This window comes from Lagopus leucura, unplaced genomic scaffold, assembly GCF_019238085.1.
Source record: "Lagopus leucura isolate 7727_CA_CO unplaced genomic scaffold, USGS_WTPT01 Super-Scaffold_100004, whole genome shotgun sequence".
NCBI lineage: Eukaryota > Metazoa > Chordata > Aves > Galliformes > Phasianidae > Lagopus > Lagopus leucura.
The window spans coordinates 36,789,686-36,812,119 of NW_024962264.1; the positions used below are offsets into that span (position 1 = coordinate 36,789,686).

The 22,434-nt window shown below is 45.2% G+C and overlaps 2 protein-coding genes across 3 annotated transcripts in view; one reads left to right on the forward strand and one right to left on the reverse strand.

Moving 5' to 3' along the window:
* The first annotated feature begins 544 nt into the window (after nt 1-544).
* On the forward strand, nt 545-1,186 carry NEUROG2 (neurogenin 2). The gene has a single exon (XM_042871896.1). It carries the CDS (start codon nt 545-547, stop codon nt 1,184-1,186), a length of 642 nt encoding a protein of 213 aa, XP_042727830.1.
* A 6,812-nt stretch (nt 1,187-7,998) lies between these two features.
* Nucleotides 7,999-22,434, reverse strand: part of ALPK1 (alpha kinase 1) — a 44,709-nt gene continuing 30,273 nt past the window's right edge. For both annotated transcript variants that reach the window (XM_042871938.1, XM_042871939.1), the window contains exons 4-14: nt 21,129-21,327; nt 19,670-19,729; nt 18,043-18,129; nt 17,156-17,232; nt 16,053-16,148; nt 15,423-15,527; nt 12,908-14,999; nt 12,017-12,170; nt 10,403-10,565; nt 9,276-9,462; nt 7,999-8,663 (exon numbers count right to left, since the gene is read on the reverse strand). In XM_042871938.1, the coding sequence (XP_042727872.1) occupies nt 8,467-8,663; nt 9,276-9,462; nt 10,403-10,565; nt 12,017-12,170; nt 12,908-14,999; nt 15,423-15,527; nt 16,053-16,148; nt 17,156-17,232; nt 18,043-18,129; nt 19,670-19,729; nt 21,129-21,327 (3,417 nt within the window). In that variant the 3' untranslated portion in view covers nt 7,999-8,466. The remainder of the gene's footprint in view (nt 8,664-9,275; nt 9,463-10,402; nt 10,566-12,016; nt 12,171-12,907; nt 15,000-15,422; nt 15,528-16,052; nt 16,149-17,155; nt 17,233-18,042; nt 18,130-19,669; nt 19,730-21,128; nt 21,328-22,434) is intronic.

Consider the following 22,434-nt stretch of genomic DNA (forward strand, 5'->3'; position numbering starts at 1 on the left):
GACAACTGCGGCGTCGAGCCGGTAGGAGCGGGCAGCCGAGGGTCCAAACGGCGGAGCCGCCTCACGGCTTTAGGGGCACGGCGTCCCCCGAGCGCCGCCCGCCCCGCTCCGCCCCGGCCCCGCTACCCCCGTGGGGACGCGCGGGGCCCCCCAGCGGGGCAGCCCCCCGCCCGCGGCCGCTGAATGCAGCGCTGAAAGGGAGCCGGCTCCGGCGCGCGTGGCTCGCGGGGCGCCCCGATTGGCCGCCAACGCCTCGCGCACCCCCCCCCCCCCCCCCATTCATTAATAAATTAGCGGCACGCTCCAGCCGAGCGCGAGGCACCAATGGCGCGGCGGCGGGGCCGGGGAGCGGGGGGGCCGCCGGCGGGGCAGGTTTGATTGTTCCCCGCGGGGTATATAAGGGGCGTTAGCGGGGTCGTGTGCCAGACACGCAGCCGCCGGGCCCCGGGCCGCTCCGACGCCGCCGGGGCGCGTGCCAGCGCCCCCCGACCGCCCGACGGCCGTCGACCCGCGGCCGCGCCCCCCTCTCCCCCGCCCCCGCAGGATGCCGGTGAAGGCGGAGAGCCCGGCGCCCGCGACGGACGACGAGCTGCTGCTGCTGCGCCTCGCCTCGCCCGCCCCCTCGGCCTCGCTGCCGTCCAGCGCCGGCGAGGAGGAGGAGGACGAGGAGGACGGGCGGCCGCGGCGGCTGCAGGAGGGCGCGCGGCGGGCGGGGAGGCAGCGAGGGCCTCCGCGGGCAGCGCGCACGGCGGAGACGGCGCAGCGCATCAAGCGGAGCCGGCGGCTGAAGGCCAACAACCGCGAGCGCAACCGCATGCACAACCTGAACGCGGCGCTGGACGCGCTGCGCGACGTGCTGCCCACCTTCCCCGAGGACGCCAAGCTCACCAAGATCGAGACGCTGCGCTTCGCCCACAACTACATCTGGGCGCTCACCGAGACCCTGCGCCTGGCCGGGGCCGCCCGCCTGGGGGGAGCCGCCGAGAACGCGCCCGGGGCGGCCGCCGACGGCAGCCCGTCGCCCGCCTCGTCGTGGAGCGGCGGCGCCAGCCCCGCGCCCTCCGCCTCGCCCTACGCCTGCACTTTATCGCCCGGCAGCCCCGCCGGCTCCGCCTCGGACGCCGAGCACTGGCCGCCCCCGCGGGGCCGCTTCGCCCCTCCGCCGCCGCCCCACCGCTGCCTCTAATGCGGCCCGGGCGGCCCTCGCTCCTCCGACGTGCACTTTGCCCGGCTCTGCCCCTCGCCGCTCCGCAGCTGTCTCCATGATTTACGAGGGGGGAGCGGAGAAAAAAATAAAGTTAAAAAAAAAAAAAAAAAAAAAAGAAAAGAAAAAAAGTTGTGTTGTTAGGGGTCCAGGTTAGAAGTCATTGTATAATTTGTAGGCTTTGTCAGGGCTGAATGCAAGCGTGGAAATTTAGGCTGAACTCTCTATCAAAAGGAAAAACTGTAGAGGGAAGGGAAGGGGTGGGTGGGAGGGAGGAGCGCCTCATGCATTATTTATTTCGACCTTTAGGGGACGAGGAACTCCCCCCTTCTTTCAGGAGATTAAAAATAAATCAACGGACTGAAAACCCAAACAGACACGGGACATTACAGCGATCTGCCACACACGTGTTCACATTTATTTATTATAAAGAAAGATTTCATGGAAAAGATGTATTTTTTTGTATAATTTACAGAGTCTATTCTAGTATGTATTTACGGCTGAAGAGCAAAGGGATTGTTCTCCTCATAAAATATAAATAAAATATCTAATTTTCATAATTTTCATCACTTGGGTTGCTCTTTTTCACGGCTTATGCGCCATCTGTTGGGGTGACAAATGTCCTCGGCCCCACTGCAGCTTGGCCTGGGGGCTGTGGTGGGGGTGAGCCCCAATGCCATGCAGGCAATACGGTGTGGGTGGTTCAGTTGTGCTCTTGTGGTGCTTGGAAACACCAGAGCTGGAGTGTCTTCCAGGAGGTTGATGTGCCCTTCTGTTGCTGAGATGCTGTTTTGCTTCTTTAGAAATAAAGCAGAAGGATGAACTATGTAGCCCCAGGAGAATGAGGTGGTTGCTCTTTGGGTGAGCAGATTCTGGGGGAGATGGGTGTGGGACGTATTACCTCGTCGCCCAGTGCAGGGACCCTGCTAGAGCTGGCTGCAGGGGGAATGCAGTGTCCCATGTAAGGCATTTCAGAGTCATTAAGGTTGGAAATGACCTCTCAGATCATCTCATCCATCACTCCATCCCCGCTGTGCCCATGTCCCTCAGTGCCACATCCGCATGGCTCTTGAACACCTACCGGCACGGTGACTCCACCACCTCCCTGGGCAGCCCATTCCAGCACCTCAGAGAAGAAATTTTTCCTAACGTCCAACCTGAATTTTGGGTAATGGAGTAGCACTTTGGCACCCTACCAAGGCTGCTGCACACAGCCCATCTCCCTGCCTCATTTCTCCCATCTCTACCCACTCCATCAGCTCCTCTCAGTGCTGGGCACCCTCCCCCCTCCACATCGATTGCTGGATCCCAGATGAGACCTGGGTACGTCTGGTGTACTCACAGGCCTTTCAGCACCATCGTATGCACCCAGCAGTGGCCGGGTGGCTTCTGGGCACAAACACCTGGAAATCATTAGGAACCAGTGAAGGCTCCCAAACGCGTTAATTCAATAACATGGGCCCTGGGAGCGTGAAACCCAGCCTTGAGAGCAACATCCCCGAAGGGGGAAAAAGGGAAAAAAAAGGCCCAACGTGTGAAAAGAGAATTAGTGAAATTAGGTTAGCCCAATAAAACGCACCCCCTGCCCCGCAGCCTCGGGCGAGCGCGGCTATCAGCCCCTGCTATTGTTTCCCCCCCTGGCAGGGGAGTTATTGTGTGATAAATAATTCCTGGAGGAAAAAAAAAAAAAAAAGAAAAAAAAAAGAAAAGTGGGCACATTTGCATAATCAGCGCTTTGATGTGGCCAGGGCACAGAGCTGTGTCCCCAGACCTGCTGTGGGCCAGAAGGGATGGGACAGGAGGCGGCCTTCCAGCGGGGCGGCCTGGGGGTGCTGGGAAGGACCCCCTGTAATGGTTTGTCCCCATTGATGTGGGCTGGGAGCGGGGGCCTGGCTTATCCTGCTGCTAGGGGGCTGCTCTCTGTCCACGGTATGAACCCCATGGCTGGGAGTCTCCCAGAAGGTGTATGGAGGTCTGTCCCCACGCCCAGGCTCGTGCCATGGTTCTGCTGTCACCTTACATGGACTCACAGCACACCACCTGTGCCCTGCAGCCTGGCCTTGTGGCCCTTCTCCTCCCTCCCACACCTGTGGGATGCACACCCAGGCCGTTTCCTTTTATCGGGGCTGATCTTGTGATGATTTCATTGCCACAGAGATACTTTGGTTTTATGATGGCAGAGAAGCAGTGCTGTTGGGTTGGGGAGCGGCAGGTGAGGGTTCACCTACTGAGGGGCATCCCATGGTGTGCTCTGATGGCTTTGTTAATTAAATGTACAGTACATTGAGTAATTAAGCATACACTGGCTGGTTTTTAGCACTGGATACGTTAGCTCTTGCATAGCAATTTTTAATTGGAGGAGGGCCACAAAGATGATCAGAGAACTGGAGCACCTTTCCTGTGAAGAAAGGCTGAGGGAGTTGGGCTTGTTCAGCTTGGAGAAGAGAAGGCTTTCCAGTACTTAAAGGGTTTCCAGCACTTGAAGAGAGCTTACAAATAGAAGAAGGGCTGACCTTCACATGATCATGATATGACAAGGGGGAATGACTTTAAACTAAAAGAGGGGAGATTTCGGCTAAATGTTAGGAAGAAATTCTGTACTCGGAAGGCGGTGAGGTGCTGGCACAGCTGCCCAAAGAAGCTGTGGGTTCCCCATCCCTGAAGGTGCTCAGGACCCCTGGACAGCCAGAGCTGGTGGTGGGCAACCAGCCCATGGCAGGGGGTTGGAACTTAATGGGATCTGAGGTCCCCTCCCACCCATGCCATTCTATGAGCCTATGATTCTATGACAAACTGAAAGGGACAATTATTGGGGCTATTAAATTGGGACATCTTTTATTTCCGTGTGAAGATACGTATGTAACTTAGAGAAATGAAATGACACTTTAAGGGTAGCACACTGCAAAATATGTGTAGGACAGGTTTATCCATGAAAGGGTGTTTGTGTGTGTGCATGGGGAAAGCCGCTCTGGTCCCAGGCTGCTCTGGCAGCCGGCAGCTCCCAGCAGTGCTTTCGCTCACCACTTGTGCCGAGCTCAGCACGCTGCTGTGGTGCCTGAAAAGCTGCTCTGAGGAAAACGGGCTCTCAGTTCTGAGCAGCGGGACCGGCAGCAGGACGGTGTCGGTGGCCTCCCCAGCATCCTCCCTCCCCCTGCTTTTATTGAAAGGGAGAGCGACCGGACCAAAGCCGATGGCATATTTACCTTCGCGAGTTTTAAAAAAGTTAATTACTGCTTGGAGCAAGTTGGTACGGCTGTCCTGAGCTGCCTTTTATTAGTAGTCGCCTTCATTAATTTCCCTCGCTGGATTTGCTGCTAATAGCTGCTTGGTCCTGGGCAGCACAAAGCAGCATCTGTGCCATTGAACGGAGAAGCGGGAGTCGGGCAGAGGGGGGCCAGGGGGAGCGACGCCGTTTGCAAATCAACCCCTATTAATGTGATGGCCTGAGCTGCGCTGGCGGCAGCTCATGCTTCCCCTGCCCGGCACAGCAGCTCAGGCCTTGGAAGGCTCCCATGCACCTGTGGGTGCTGGTGGTGGCATCCCGGGAAGCAAAATAGGAAGCGGGGTGCTGGGTGCACAGCCCCAGGTGCCCCATCCTGCTAGGAGGGGGGATGTTCAGCAGCATCCAGCAGCAGCTGGGTCGTTAGCACTTGCTGTCTTGGAAGTTTGAATTTGTTGTTGTTACGTACTGGGATGAAATTCTAATTGGGAAGAAGGAAAAGCGAGAATAGGGCAGGGGGAAGTCGGTGTTCCCAGACGTGTGGTGCAGGCAGCTGTGGCAGCAGGAGGACCTGCAGAGGTGCAGGTGGAAGAAGTTCCTGAACCGTTGTCTTCCCAAAGCAAGGGAGGAGTGCATTAGCACATGGCCATTGCACTGTCAGCAGTGGGATATTCGGGTTTGGCCTGCTGCTTTCACTGGAGGCATGGACGGCCCTTCAGGCCTCACATCCTGCTGCTGGCAAGGATATTTCACTGTTCCTCTCCAATGAGCTTCTCTCATTTTGCAGAGACCACAGAACTGGTCCTTAATGATCCTTAGTAATAACAAATCCACCCTATAAAGCAACTTAGTTAATACAAAAGTCTGAATGTCTCAAAAAACAAGAATGTTGGTTGGCTGGTCCAAATGGCTTTCTTTGGAAAGCAGAGGAAATAGCGAAACAGAGATGTTGCTGTTTGGAAGCTCTAAGCTCTCACCCAAAGGGTGAAGAGTACTGACCTGTGCTGGGGACTGACAGAGCAACCAGGCCAAGCACTGCAGTGCTAGTGCTGCTGGGAACAGGGCAAGCTGACACTCAACGCCAACTTTTTCAAGCTGCTCATTCAGAAATCTGTCAGTAGCCGTAAATTTAGCTGGGATGGGAAAGTGTCTTACATCAAACAACAAAAGAAACCAGCTGCTAAATGCTAATACTACTATGTTGGGAAGTATTCCAAATATTAAAATTCCCCATGTATGCATTCATCCAAAAGCGTATCTAAATACATTTTTTTTGGTCAAGCAAGCAGCAGACTGGAAAAAGGCGCTGCTTCTCGGGGTCGCGGGGCTGCCTGTGGGCAGTGCATGCGGACACTTTGTTCTGCAGGGATTGTTTGGGAGGGTTTCTTTTGCTCCTAATCACCTCTGCAGAGAAGGAAAAGACTTTAACACAACATTTCTGCCACCGACTCATTCCCAAAGTCTCTCTGACCACCTTTGTTTCTCCGTGGCAATCCGGAGTCCTTTTTTTGTGGTAGCATGAAGCCACGTTTGCATGGTTTCTGTCACTTGGTTAAAGGCAGCACACCCCCCACCGCAGACAAGGCAGCCCTTTATTGGCTGCGGAACAAGATAACTGGCTTAATCTTCCCGGTAACACGTGAACTTCCATGTATCACTTTAATCTGCGAGACACTGGGGCTGAGTGTACCGTCACATGCCGATTTTACTTTTCTATGAGCGAGTGACTCCCGGGCTCAATGATGGATTGTTTTGCTCCCTTTTAACAACAGTCAAGATGGTGAATGCCCCGGGGTGATAGACAGTGTGCAATGGGAACGGCAGCAAATCTGATGGCCCAGTTCAAGTTCACCTGACAAAGCTGGAGCAGTCTGCGAGCAGCATTCGAGAAAGGATTATTCACACTAGCATTATATTTTTGAATGCATTTTTCTTCCCTTGCAGCTGCCCAGCTCCCCAGCACTGAAGGTTTATGCACCATAATAAAGAGATTTAATTTTTTTTTTCTCTTGCTTCTCCCTCTTTACACCTAGCTCTAATTGTTCAGCGCGGTGATAGGGCATCTTTCCAAACAACTCGGCGCAAACATCCCCTCGAAAACAATGGCATTGCTATAAAGCAACAACAAAAGCCTAAAAATCTCTGCCGGTTGCAGAAACAAAAGCTGATGGATTTGTTAAAGCTAACGCTGTGGTGCTGGGACCCATCTTTCTGTGGGAGTTTAATGCTGTGTTCCCTTTCTCTTCACACAAATCCCCCAGGAGGAGCGATCCCAGGGCAGAGACCCTCGAGGCTCAGTGAGAAGGGGAGCACATCAGTGAGGGCAGCTTTCAGCACCGCATGCAGGAAGGCTGCTCACCAATTGTCTGATGGGGACCCCTGTAGCACATGGGTGACTGTGCACACACATTGGGTGTGTTGGCGTGGTCTTGGAAGAGTAAACCCAAGGTATTGTCATGCTTGTTTTTGCCTAGAGGCAGGTTGCTGAGCAGCTGCAGGTGCTATCTCCAGCCCTGTTATTCCAAGGGGGATACACACACACCTTTTCTTGGGCTTTCACAGAGCAGCTTTTGGCCTCCTGCTTTGGAAAATGACTTTTATTTTCTTTATCCCTCAACCAAAAGCTCCAGCCTGCTTAACTTGGGGGCAGCACATGGTGTCATGGGCTCCTGCTCCCTCTCCTCTGGGTGTTTTCTCAGCTAAGAAAGGCCCATAAAATCGGGAGGCACCGTGACATCATGTGCATGCATTATCTGATGGTGCCACCGAGTTGGACTCAGCTTACCAGCTTGCGTGGGAAAAAGAAGTGGGATTTCAGCTGCACAGCCAGCATTCACAAGGCTGGAAGGGGTCTGCTTCCCAGCATGTGCTTCTGAGACGTACCGTGTGCCTCTAACCCAGCACACACTGTTGGAGCACATGGCCAGTATGCATGTGGCAGGCTGGCCAGTGCTGGCCTTAAATATCTGGGTCTCTGTGGGTACAATGCTATGTTACAGCCATGAACAATAACAGAAATTCAGCTGCAGTGTTTAAGTTGAAGGCCATAGTCTGAGTTGCAGCTGTTTGTATGAGAGGGAATAAAGTATGACCCCTGCACGGGCAGAATCATCAAGAAAAATCCTCTTTGTGCAGGTAAAGGTTTAGCCTGTGGCTGCATAAGGGGAGCGAGGTGAGAGGATCAGGTCTCGGCAGGGGCTGTTAGCTGTGGGAATTCATTACAGAATCATAAAACTTACGGTGCTCACAGACAAAAAGAGGTACTGTCCTCAGGTGAGAACTGTTCTACCTTTGGGAAACTCTGCTGAGAGTTCACTAGATGTAGCAGGCTTAAATTATTCATGTATGGAGTACCAATGTTGTGAGGGTTTTTTTTTTGTTTGTGTGGTTTTTTTTTTCTTGAAGAACAGCAGTTTTCTCAGCTGTTGCAGTTAAAACACTACTTGCATCTATTTAAATACTTCATGGTCACACCCATGAACACACTTGTAACAGAAATGCTGAGTGAGGCCTTGAAAGAGCAATTGAGCCATTGCTACACTATTCACTGCATTATAGTGTTTCAACACTCCTCTGAAATAAATTGCATTTTTATTTTTTAATCATGAGGCATTTATACAACTTCCTGTGAATTTTTCGGATGGCTGAAATGCAAGTCTCTGTCTCACTCCATTTTGTACTCTTTCCAAAGAGCAGATGGTGCCTGTTGCCCTAACTGAGTCTGTGGATGCATTGGAGGTTTGTACAGTCTTGTAGTACATTTCCGCTGAATTTTGGAGGCTGTTTTCTTCTTTCTCTTATGTTCTTCTGTTAAGTCTCACAGATGGTTGTAAGAGCACATGTTTCAGATGGTACTCAAGATGGTAAAATGGTACTACCTGGTGTTACTCTACATATCCCAAACTGTTGCAGATGCTTACACGGATGTCATCTCAGAGGCCCTGTTCTCACCAAGACGACATGTTCCTAATTGTGTGTATGATAAATATCACCATACCATTCAGCTTATGGGCCATACTCTCTTCGGCTGTCTTCTGTGAGTCTACATTGGTGTCTCTACTGAGGGTCTCGTTAAAGAAAGGCAATGGCAGATTTCATTGCATTCCACATGTTGATTGTTGAAGAAATAATAAATTCCTCTCTTCCCAAAGTTAGAGCGTGAAACATCTTTGCTATTAAGAGAATGAATCTGTGGGTCTGTGAGGTAGATGAGACCTTTTCCATTACCTGTTACCCAGCCTGCAAAAGAGGGATATGTTTTGGTAATGAACAGTACAGCCTTTGCACCATCACACTCAGTACTGGCTGCTTGGCACAGCAAATCCCCTGATAACAGCATTTCAGTGATTCTCAGTTTACACCTACGTCAGTAAAAGCAGAATAAAACTCTAGGAGATACATAATGGATATTTAAATTGTATATGAGCATCCTAGACATATCTGAGTGCACTAAAGGTTGAATTTTGAATGTCATATCCTGGGCTTTTAAGCAAAGAGCTCAGCTCTTCATTAGCTGAATAGATAATTTTTTAGGCTTGCCGATTATGAGAAGGAGGAAGCTCAAGAAGATCCACTGTCTCTTTTAGTGATTCTCTTTTATATGCTTTCCTCAGGCATGTCCTTGCAGATTGGCTTCACCTTAATCGGGTGCACGAAGCTGTGGCACACTAGGGCACTGTAGCTTTCGTGCTCCTACTGTGACACAGCAGACAGCAAGAACACTGCTCAAGGTAAAAAAGCACCTACACATACCTCTCTCACTTTAGGTCGTTTAGAGAAGGTATGTCCCTGTAAAGCATATTCTGCAACATGAGGGGACATGCAATAAATGAAGCTCAGTGCAATACAAACCTTGCAGGTCAACAACAACTTCCGTTCCATTGGAGAACTCGTAGGAGAAATGGCCATAGGCCAGACCATACTCTGTGGCTTTGTACTCATTCTTTACTACCTTTGTGTTATTGGACAGCTTCACAAACTCCCCAAGGATATAGGGCTCCACACTCACACATCCTTTTATTGTCCTGTCTTCCAGAATCTGAAAAGAGAGTTTCAGTGACACTCACCCAAGTAGAGATGTAAAAACAAGGACACTAAAGATCCTCTAACTTAATTTCTGTCGTTTTTTTTTCCTGCTAGAACTTTCTATCATAAGATGGAAAGAGTCCCCATATTAATCCACTGCTAATTTAAATATAAGTTCTGGAAAGCCTGTGTTTTATCAGGAGCAGTGGTGTCACCAGATCCAACACAAAGCCAACTTAGCAGGCCAAACTGGGCAACAAATTCTACAAATATCTAGCTTGTCCAGCAAATGGGAAACTTCTTTCAGAAGACTGTGTCTAAAGCTGAAAAGATTTGGATAACTCTGCTCCTCTTGGTCCTCCTTCAACATGCAAATAAACAGTGGTGGTTTTTTTTTTTTTTTTTTTTTTTTTTTTTATGTTTTTGGTTTTTCTTGCCCCCAGTAATTTCTCTGTGCAGAGACTAGCATAAATACTGACTCCAGGTTGTCATTAAGCCTTACTAGCAAGTGGCATAAAGCCAGATCTAGTGCCAGAATATCTAGCAGAAACAGTAACATGCATGTCATGCTATCATATACATAGTAATAATGAAACTGTGAATTCAGCTCTGCACCCTGCAGATGCTGGTATACAGCTAGAATGATCTAAAAGACTGAATGACTCTAGAGCTTCATGCAGAAGTGAATTTCTGGTTTCCACCAGGACATAGCATCTTTTTTTTTTTTTTTAACCAGCATTTTTTTGAACTTGCATCTCTGTGCATAAGTATCTTCTGTCTTGAAAAGATCAGGTGCATCTACCAGGTAATATCATGTGAATTAGAGTATGTCATCTACAGGTGGCCTAACTATTTAAACAAACAAAAAACAAAAAACAAAAACCAACCAACCCAAATGACTTACGACTCTTTTCCCATCAATTCCCTGGCACTGTTTTGAAGATAGCTCTTACCAGAAGTACTGCAGATGGGATATAAAAGATTTGGGTAGGGACCTTTTGCTCGTACAGCCTTTTGTTGAATTCTGTCACGTAGTATTGGGCAGTCATTTGTCGTTCCACATCACTGAAATGATGAAGAAGCCCCTTCTCTTCTTTATATTCTTTCCCAACATACCTAAGCAAGCAGAAAAATCTTTGCTGTAGTCAGTTTTGCAGCAGACTGCACTCAGGAAGCCCTACTTGTGGTACACAAACGTCACCACAAAGCAGAGTGTGGCAGCCAGTTGGTGATGGTGATACATCTAAAATTACAGTGATTAAAGGTATGAGCTTTTTTCCATCTCCCACAGTAAAATACTGTAAGGATTAACCTGATCCTAAGACAAAGGTTTCATATTAAGGAAAGATTTGAAGTCAAGCTTTAAAATACTGTTCTTTACACATAAGGATTCTTAAGCTACTTCTAATAATAATCTACAGTCTGTGATTAGCAGCAGGTAGAGCTCTCCTCATGTTGAGGCCTAATTGAAGCAAATAGGTGATTTTAACTTAGCTTTCAGAACAAATGCATCCATTGCATACACCCACTGCTAAACTTAAACAACTGAAGAACTTCTCTGCCTGTAGCTTTTGTTGCTTCTTCACTCTGTGCTAAGAAAGATCTTGGTGTCAAGCAGTTCTAGGCTGGGAGCTGCGTACTTGGTACTGCACCTGTCTGTTAGCTAGGGTAACTTCTTACTGACTCAGGCCATGCACCATATTAAGTTTTCCTTCTTTCAGATGGGAGCAGATATGAGGCTGTATTTCTTGGCCTATGAATGGAACAAATGCTGGTGTCTTCACAGGAAGGTGAAAGTGAGCAAACTGATCTGTGTCTGAGGTACTAATACGACTCTGTGCTTGCACCCTCTTTAGCAACATAAAATGTTGTATTGCCTACCCATGAATAGGATTAGGAGAGCTTGTTTTATGAAACAGCAGAACCTGGAATCTATGCTAGCTTAATTACTTACAGTTGTTTTGGGTAAAATTATCTTAAATCAAGTTAATCTCAAATTAAGTATGTTTTGTTAGGGTGCTAAAGAATAGCAGAAATAGGAATTCCCTAATGCAAATCTAGAAGCCAAATAAAGTTACAATTAAGCTCATTTAAGCTCACTTGAGTTTGTTTCAGCATGGATGAAGGTAGTCTAAGAGTTGTCATGAGCAAACGGACAATAACATGGTTGTTAGAAGACAACAGTAAAGTAGCCTTTTCTTTCAAAAAATTCAAAGTTAGAGAGTCAGATGGAATGATGAGAAGAATTAACGTAGTGAAGACTGCAAAGTGCTCAATAGATTTAAAAAGGCAGTGAAGCATTCTTGCTAAAGTGAATCAGTCAAAGGCTAACTCAGTGTAAACTAAATTGAAACAGAATAAAGAAAAAAAAATCTCCCTTTGTGACTGTAATTCACTTGTCCAAGTGAAAACTCTATCTTCTGAAAATACCTTACAAAAATTACAGTATGACAAAGCAGTGTACTAGCTGAATCACAGGTGTGAGATGAGTCTTACCAGAGTTTTCATTCATGATTACACAGAATAGCACTGAAAATTTTTCTTTCAGAAATTGGTTTAATCAGTACCTTCCCAAGCTTTCTTCTTGGTGCAGGAAGTGTATCCAAAATGCATTTCTCTGTTTGCCTTCTTTTGCCACATTCAGGTAGTCCCCAATGAATACAGATGTTTCCTGGCCTGTCCAGAGGCCTGATTTCTTTGAATATTTCAAAAGAAGAGCAGCTACAAAAAGAAAACACTGCAGGTAGACTGAACAATTCAAGACTTCTGTAAACCTGTGCTGAGGGATGATATCTCATCACAGAGGAGACAAGGTATCCAGGCAGAGTTCCAGGCAAACAAATATATGCTAAGATGTAGCTAGGTCTACATCAAGGACAAAAAGTCGCTAAACAGATTTGAAACATGATAGGATGAGCCCCCAGCAGGTTTTACTTAATGAGCTTAATGAGCTACAGAGATGCTGCTCCTAACTTCTGTGTTTTCTAGTATATTCAATAAGAGTCTACAAATTAAGATACAGCAAATAAATTAAACTGTTATTTATGATTAACTTAATAATCATTGTCTCAATGCATAGTTTGCAGGATTAAATGTGGAATCTAAATTGGCTTAAGGAAAGGGAGAGAAATGACTTGATGAACTGGCACAAGGCACCAAGTGACCTGAGATACCTATTGCATGAAGGAATGAAGCAGGAGGGATTGAGTGGTCATGGAGGTGGAGCCCATCTCTGTTAAGCTGCCAGTGATGTGCAAGTGAATAAGAAGGAATAGTAGAAAATGGTTCAAGGGGATGTTCTTCTGTTGCTAAAACTGCTGCACAAAACTTCTTAGAATAACAACTTATAAAACCCTAGAAAGTGGTGACTAAATTATGAGGTTAAAAAGCCCGAGTAAAAGCTGTTTTCTATGGAAGTAGCATTGCTTGAAAATGCCAGTTCCTGTGAGGAAACTTACAGTATGCTTTATGAAGCTGTTTAGACTTAAACATTCCAGTAGGCATCAATCTCTGGACAAGCCAGTTGTGTTCTACTCCTGCCAGAAGCTGCATGTAGTCATCATCCCTCAGAATCCGAGCATCAAGGATTTCTTCCTTGGTTCTCCCAGGTGTGAAGACAAGACCACTTCCCCTCAGGCTTAAAAATGGACTTTCAGGGGAACTGCCAGGCATCGGATCTGAGCTGTGCCATGGACGCAGTGATGAGCTGAACAGTCTTTCGTTGCTCTGAGGCTTTTCCTCTTCCTCTTCTTCAGTACTGGCACACTCAAAGTGTTTTGTTACAGATTTGTTTCCTCGCAAAGGCAAACCTGTTGCTGCACCTGGAGCCACCAGAAGCACTGGAGCAGTCGCTCTGAGAGAACTGTTTGCTAACTCTCCAGTACTGATGAAATCAAATTCAGTGTCATCTACAGTTTCTGCTTGGGGGTCAACCTCGAGCACTTCGAGAGATCTGTGTCCGACTGTGGCTGCAGGTTTCCTCAGCCACTCACTCACGAAGGAGCTGCCGTCTGGCTTTGGCTCGCTGCCTGTAGATCCTGCAGCAGCAGCGCTACTGGTGGGAGGACTGAGGTCGGGCGAGGGGTGCTCCGCGCTGTCGACGGTTCCTCCCCCCGGGTCCCGCCCCACACAACTGTTTTGGGCCGGGGGCGCGGCCACCCCGGAGAGGAGGTGGCCCACCCTGGCGCTGTCCGTGGTGCTGCAGCCTGCGCCCATCGGCCGGGCGGCCATCACCCAGGGCTCCAGCTCCGCCCAGGAGGAGGAAGAACACTCCTCCTCCTCCATCCTGGCAGGATAAGAAGGAGCGGTGAGGGAAGGAACCGAGTTGTTCTTTAAGTCTGTGTTATTCGTCTCCGTTTTCCCTTCCGAAGAGTTCTCTCCCTTCCTCAGCTTTGCTCCCTCAGGAGAAGCCTTCTCCCCAGGCCTTCCAGCAAGGGCTGTGTCTACCCCTAAGAAAGGCTGAGGTGACCTCAAACAACCATATGGAAGCTCTCTAAGAGAAGTGTATTGAGTTCTGGGTGACAATGAGTGCATGTAAGCAGCTTGACCATTTTCATCTGTTTCTGTTGTGCAGCACTGCTCCTCCACTGAGCCCTTTTCTTGTTGCTGTCCTCCACTGGGTGACTCTTTGTTGCTATTACAGTTCAGTTCCTCCCAGCTGGAAGAGTAACTTGATAGTGACAGCTTGCACCAAGCATTCTCTGAAGAAGTGGTTTGACTTCTGTTTTGCCATCTGCTGAAAACACTGTTTTCATCAATTATTACTCTTTTTACTGATTCGGTCCCTTTTTCAATGGAAATATTTCTTACATCAGAACTGCTCTGTTTGTTTCTTGTTTGGCCACTGAGCTTCTCTGAGCTACTTTCCACTTTTGGTGTACTAAACATTTTTCCAGCACCCTTTCTCTGGTATACTGTGTCATCAGTGGTACACATGGTGTCTGTATTTTTGGTTTCGGTTTTTAAAGTTGTAATACAAGCTCCCACATGTGTTTCTCCCAGTGTGTTTTCCTTAATTCTGCAAGGATTTTTAAACACTTCACACACTGAGAGATGGTGCTGAGAATTCATGGCAAGGATTTTCTCAAAGTTGGCTTCCCCATGCAGAACAGGTTTTTTCACTGCCCCTTTATAGCTGTCTGGCACATAAGACCTGGCATCAGAATTAGGAAAGGTTTCCACTTGTAGGAGCTTCTTAACAGATGTGATCAGAGACATGATCTCTTCCGCAAGCACTCCTTTCTCCTCCTCTTCCTCTTCTGTAAATGAAGTGCTGTACGTATGCAGTTTTGCTATGGCTTCTCTACAAAGTTTATCAACCTCACAGAGTTTCTCACTCTCCCCATAGAGCCATCGATGCACGGTTGTGAGGCAGAAAGCAGCTTTAATAAAACTGTGGAGCTCCTGCTTGCTGGTGACATGACTGTTATCATTCTTGGTGAGGAGGCCGATCTCAAAGGATTCTTTGGCTTCAGACAAGTAAAACTTCCTCCTTTCTGGGGGGCAGTCCTTGGAGTGACTATAGGACAGCAAACACACTCCACGGATGTTCTGGGAGGAAGAAAAGAGGAGTCTAGGAATTAAAAACCTGTATCTCTGTCACAAATAAATGAGAGGAAAAAATATCTTTCTTTCCTTCTTACAACTGAAAGCAAATAGTGGCTCTAACTGCTTGCTGCTGTGTTTCCATGAGGAAACAATCTTGCTTTTTCACCTTTGAAATATATTTGGAGTTAAAGGAGAAGCAGCACTCCCAGTTGGTCTTGAAAGCCCATCTTTACTCTATGGATAGATACTGCTTTCTTCCCATCTGCTTAGCTTCAGATTAGAGTCCAGTGTAACATATAGCATCTGCAAAGCAGATAGGAGCCTACTCTATGGTATAAAGCTTGGAAGCTATATTAAAGCCAAATTTAATAGCCTAGACTCTTCTCTTACATGCATAACTCTTCCAGAATGTGGGCTAATACTCACCACAGCTGTGAGCACAAACAGTGGGGTATACTGGCTGTATACTGCTGCTAATTTGCAGGCTTCAGCAGCTGATAGCAAGCGATGGCCGGACTCCTGGAGAAGGGTCTGGTGAAACAAACAAACAAACAAAAAAACAGGAGAAGCTCCATCTTAACAGCTGTCTTTTCAAAGAGAAGGATTTATCTGAGAGGCAACCCTACTTGACTGGAGGGAGGCAGCTTGGGATTTACCCATCAGAATCCAATGGGATTTGTAGATTTCTGATACATTTGAATCTTAGAGAAGGACACAAAATCTGACACAACAACCACTTGTATTTCTGAAGAAGACTTTTAACTTAAGTTTATCATAGATTTATTGGGTTTGGCTCTGTAAATCTTCTGTCTACTATACACGCACATACATACATACACACTCTACAGTTACTCTTGTTTTCTTTTTCCTGGAGCTAGGCAATTTTCTATCCAGGTGCTAATAAACATTTCCAATGGGAACAATGGAATTTGCTTTAGCCCTCTCAGCAAAGATGAGAAACTGGAGGATGAAAAAAATATGGTTGAATTTGAGACAATGACATACAATTTGTCGGAAGAATCTGCACTAACAAAAAAAACAAACCAGAAGTCTTACCAGGTTAATTGCTGCATTGGTTTTAAAACGTACATAATCCTTCTCATTCATGGAAGAAAATATATCTGCCAGAATACCCAAGGAAGTTGCAATTCCCTGAAAAAAGAAATGGAAAGTAATGGTAGGGTTTTTCCCCTATGCTATGAATTGTTGATTGCAGTAAGTTAGGTTGTATGTACAGCAGGAAAAACACACAAAACAAAACAAAAAAGTTCCAAAGGGAAGCACTGCTAAGTAAGTCAGAGTGGTCATCTCAGGGTGGTAGGGTTTTATCAATTTGAACTTGCACAAAGTGCAGCCTAGTGTATACTTAGGAGTTTCCTTAAGTGGTAGCTATCCTAATTGCTACTAGTTCCGAGTTTCAACAGAAATTTGAACAACACTCCATTTTCCTTAGCTATTTTTCCTAGGTGCTGTTTGTGACAGTGAAGATATGGGAGAGGTGATGAGGTCTGTTTTTGTCGTATACCCTTTACTGGAGTACAATTACAAAAAATGTTAAAGCATCACCCCAGGACTCACAAGACTTATGTTCACATTCCTATTTAGCTACGGGCACTTGGTGTGACTGCTGCTTCATTGGCAGTGGGAAGATTAGTGTGACCATGCCTCACAAAGTTGTTGAAGACAGATATGCTAGTTGGTGCAGTGTTTAGGTACCACAGGGCCAGAGGATATCCATCACTCACAACTGCTAGCATAGGGCAGCTTATGAACCCTCCAGCAAACAGCTCAGTTACTGGCTAAATAAATTTAGCGGTAGTCCTACAAAAAAACCACAAAAATCTGAGGCTGCATTCTGGGATTAGTGAGTCCTTTTCAGAAGCAGCTGTGACATACTAGGTGATGGTTCACTTCAGATGATCCTGCTTAATGAAAATGATTGTTTTCATTCCCCTGCAGGAAAAAAGGTGTCCACAAGCCTGTGCGTGCATGCATAAATGATGTGCAATACTTCAGTTAGAATATTTGCCCTGAGTGTTAATGGTATCTGAGATGCATAATTGAAGCACTTTTAAAAAGACATGACTGAAGTAACCAGATGCCAATCTGGAATCACTATTAGGTTAGCAAGATTATCCAGAGTGAAAAGGAGATCTTACTTTTTTATCTGCTTGAGGAAGTTTGAAATATCCCACAATTGAAGCCCAAATTAACTCCGCTGCCTCATACCACATCCCTGGAATAAAACAGAAAACAATTACTAAACACAGTACTTCTTTCAGGTAGCTTTCAACATTGTAGGTGGATTTTATACTTCCTAGAGACAGAAGCCCTCAAAACAGTATAAATCCATAGAATCATAGAATCCCCAAAACAGTCTAAATCCATAGAATCATAGAATCCCCAAGGTTGGAAAAGACCCCCCAGTATCATCTAATCTAACAACCCACCTACCAACAATATTTCCTCATTGAAAGCATTTTTTGCTTTGGTGACAGTGAATGTTTTTTTAGTTTCCTCTAGCTTTTGACTGTACATGGACACACATTGTATGTTCATGAAAGACTTCAATTCAACAGTCACTGAAGATAAAGGGTCACAGCAAGGGCATAAAATTAAAGCTGATGGCCTCAAGTACCAAGTCCTGGATACAGAAGTCCATCATGCTAAATGCTAGGGATCTTCTTGAATTGACTGAGGAAAGTGCTGTGATAGATCTCTGTTAAACTATAGCATGCCTTTGGGAACAGTGAACTTGATAAAAGCATCAGAAGAAAAATGGAATGATATTTCAGGATGTTCTGTAGCTTCTGGCTACGTTAATAATAAAATGATAATTCCTAATATGTGCCTACTTGGTACATGGTTCTAGGTCCCTGCTTCTTCCAACAGATGCGTATATACCTCATCTTCTGTGACTGCATTACAGACACCAGGCAGATGTTTCACATAAGCTAAAATTCTGACATACAACAAATGCATTATTTAGAATAGTGAATAACCTTGAACAGATACTTATAGAAAAAAGAAAAAAAACAAACCTTACCCAGCTTTTGCAGAATCTGTCCTCTGATTTGTAAGCAGACTGACTGAACAAGGATCCTATCACTTTCCTTAGCATACTGCCAGGTACCTGGGAAAGAATTGAAAATTTCAATAGAGAATGAATAATGCTGCTGCCATTTTCAGCCTCTGAGGACAACCTAAACCCCAGCAAACTGCGAGGAATCTTTCCATTGAATCCATCCAGTTTGAGTCAGATCTTATAGCCGGAGAGACGACAAAGGGATAGTGCAATAAGGAATATAAGCAGACAGCATGTGGCTTAAGTGACAGCTGTACAGAGTGTAAGAACTACATAAAATGTGAAAGGTACCTCTCTTCTTTGCAGTAACAAAAAATCACTGTATGTAAAACATACTGAGTTGCAATAAAAAGCAAAAGGATTTACACTGCATATTTTTGTCATCACTGACATATACAGTAGAACAAAATACTTTCAACACTCGCAAAGAAAAAATTCTTTTCAGATATCAGAGCATTGCAAAGATCAAACCCAAGGTTTTCATATTAAAACAGAATTACTAGTTACACAAAGTCTTTCATTATCAAACCTATTTTGATACCTGATTATAACACAAAATGAAATCACCACTTTAACAGTGATATGAGGTTTTTTTTTTTTTAAGGCTCTGTTGAATGAGGACCACTCGTATGAGAATCTCAGTTTGGCATTAGAAACAAAACAACAAAAACCAGAATAGGCTTGCTAAATTTTTTATTTTCATAGCTGTTGTGAAACCTGAATATAGCAACTAAATACACTCTGAAGACTAAAAGTTAGCTAACAAGTCTAAAAATCTAAAATATATTGTCTCAAAACCATTATTAAATTGTCATTTTGGATGCCCATCCAAATTTGTGAATTTTTATCATTATAAATAGTACATGCCCCTGCAGATCTGAAACAAGTCATGCTACCAGTGGTATGGTCATTTGACAGGAAGGGAAAAAAAAAAGTAGCTTCTGAAAGTACCACCACATATTAAAGAATATTCCCATTTTTATAGTTTGCGTCTGTCCAGGCATGGAATGAAGTGCTGCAAGATGCAGGATTCACTCTCTTTTCCTTAATTCCAAATTATGGTAAATAAACGCACCGCTACCTGTTACAGGTCTGGGTTATATAATTTCATTCACAAAATCAGTGTGAATAAGACCATAAGCATTACTCAGCCTGGTTTGTTTTCTTGGGGGTGTAGGTTTTCCTTGCTTTTTAGATCAGTAAATTTCTTGAAATTGGTCCATGTTTTACAGAGAAATTAGTAGTAAGGCTGGCAATCCATAATATTTTTCCTCCCAAGTGGAGACATACAAAGATGGACTGTGGAAGTTTCAAAACAAAGTCTCAGTTCACACAATGAAACAATCGTAGGGGTTGGAAGGGACCGCTGGAGATCATTGTGTCCATTGAGTTTCCATACTGTAGTAGAGTGACAACAAAGGGACAGCAAAGGAATGGTGGTGAGAAGAGACTGATGTCAGATTGGCTGCATTTGAAATTTTTGTGACTGTTAAAATTGGTACAAAAAAAATATATATATAATATATATATATATATATAGTCCCACCAAAATAGTAATTATGAAATTGGAAAATAAATATATATTTACCTGTTGCTCCATTGTCATTAATAAGGCTGCTGAGGATGTACTCAGCTTTTAAAAGTTTACCTAATTAAAAACAAATCAAAACATTAAGAAAGTGAATATAAAAACATACATTGTGGTATGAACAAAAATATTCGCTAGTGAAAGCCCCAGCAAACTGTACTCCTCAGTGCTGAAATTGTACTCACAATTAGCCTAAACTTCCCAGTTAATTGTGTACTGCTAAATGCTGCCTCGTGCTCAGGAATCACTGTGACACAGGCTATTCTGCATACACCAAAAATTTTGCAAGTAAGTGCTGGTGAAACAAATGTTTCTAGCTACACATCTACTTCCAAAAAACTCTTTACTTTCTTTCAGGAGAGATGTTAAGGCTGTATGTTGGTTTAAGAGTCAATCCAGCTGCTCACACAAGATTAGCATTGTTGGACCATGACTCCAGGTAGACTCAAGTCTACCTGCTTTTAAGAAGCACCCTATGATCACAAGATATAGCCAAAATCTGAGCAAAAAAGGATGCAGTGTTCAACAGAAGGTTGGTACTCTGCATTCTGCATTTCAGCCACCTGTCATGGTTCAGAGGTTTTGTTGCATAGCAGAGTCATCTGAAGCAGCTTGATGGGCTACAAGAAACGACTGAAAGTCTAATATGATTAACACTGATGCTGCACCTTGCTTTTTGTCACAGTTATCCAAATTAATTCATTCACTGCTCCAGCCAGTGAAGAAAGATGAATGCTGGCTGAACTAGCCCATGGATCAGGTTCTGTCAGCAACAAATGGTTATGCAGGGAGCTAACAGTCCTATTTTCTGCAAATAAAATATTCCTTAATTGTCTTTTTCAAAGCAGGTTTTTCTGGATCTATCTTGTTCCCCAAAAGAAGTAGGAATACATCTTCGCAATAGAAAGATGATATATAAAATACCCTTCAGGTGTTGCCCATGTTATAGGAACGATGGACATCTAAAAAATTAATATATCAATCAATTTATCTTAGAGGGGGTAGGCTGCATTGTTTGCATAGTCAAGTGGTCCCACTGGGAGAAAAAAAAAAAAAAAGAAAAAAAAAGCAGCTGGGACAGTGCAGAGAAAATGCCAGGACTCTAATTTACTTTTTAAAGGCCCTTGGTCAGAAGTATAGCAATTCAGATATCCCTGTTTGAAACCAGCGGGGAATATTTGTTAAGGAACAAAAGCTCCAATTAGTATTTTCCACACCCTTTCACAATTTTCTCTACTGCTTTTGGCTCTGAAGCCCTTTATACCAGCCCCTTTGTGCTACTGAGAGGAGCTGGGAGGGCCCAAGGGGGCCAGGAGCGGGCTGTGTGTTTGAAAAGATGGCACCAGGATCATAAGCATGTCATCCCCAGAAAGGGACAAAGTATCTTCTTCAAAGTCAAGTAGCTCCTAATTGGGTCTGAGCTGAGAAAATGGAGCAGTGGCTGCCCGGGAGCTGGTACCTGCATTGACAGCAAGGCGAGCCTGGCGGATGACCACCTGAGGACCAATTGGTGTGGTGGGCTGCAGCTTGTGCAAGCCCTTGGCAATCTTCAGGAGTTTGCTTGAGGCATCAATCCAGTACAGGAACCGGTCAATCAAGAACACAATAGCAGCTGCTGTCACACAATCCTTGACCATGATGGAAGCTTTCAAATAAACCTGAAAAGAACACCAGTGCCATGGGCTACCTTGAAGAAATCCACGGAGCAAAGACTCTGCCAACTGTTTATAGAAAATACTCAGCTTTAGCAATACTTCTCCTAAAAGGGCTGCTACATACCATTTAAAGACAGGTTGAATTTCCTTAGTCATTTGTTGAAAGGCAACTGCACAGATTTATAAGCAAGTAGAATTACCAAACAATACAAGAAGCAAAAACTAGCAATTAAAAGGCTGCCTCAAAATTTCTACTCATAACCTCTGTCTTCCTAGGCATTTACAAAACAGGGTAAGTCTTTGTAGCATTGATTAGATATTTACTATAAGCTATAATTTGACTAATTCTGGCCATATTTTCATTCTTAAGATTGAAAGATTCTGGTTTTTTGTTTTTAATTGAACATTTGGGGGTTTTTTTTGTTTGTTTGTTTGTTTTTGTCTTTGTAATTGGTGTTCAGTATTTGGAACCATATAATTTGTTAGTCTGTTAATGAATTTAAATTATATTCAACAGATTAATAACGGTAATAACAATTAGTTTTAAAGGGAGTCTGGGGAGACTGGAAATGGTCACTAAAGCATTTGTCTCAGATGGGACTGCCTTCTGTCTGAGTCTACATTTTCAAGAATATGACTGTCAGCTTTTCTTTGCCTCTTTTTCCTTAGAAGTCCCCTAGGAAATGGGGGACACTTAGGGACCATGTGGCTATCTGTGGAACCAGACCCTGGCTATAAACAACCAGCATCAGTGTAGCTTTAAGTTCGAATGGAAGATTAAAATTTCTTTGTACACCACATACAAACAAACAGGGCAGGCAATGCTTTCCCCTTGCAGATTACCTTTAATAACTTCTGTAATTGCAAGAACTCTTTCTGTATTCCAGCAGTCATCACGCTGACATGAGGAATCATACAGAGCTCCTCAGGCAGCATGCTGTTAAGAGGACAGGACCCCAATGAAACCACCATGTAGCCTCTTTGAGGATGCAAATGGCACATCGATGGCTACCAAATACCACTGCCTGTGGTAGATAGCATATTACTTTCAAAACTCAGCAATCAGCTGTAACAAAGGACCCATCTCTTTGGCCATGCAGTCTCAGGGGT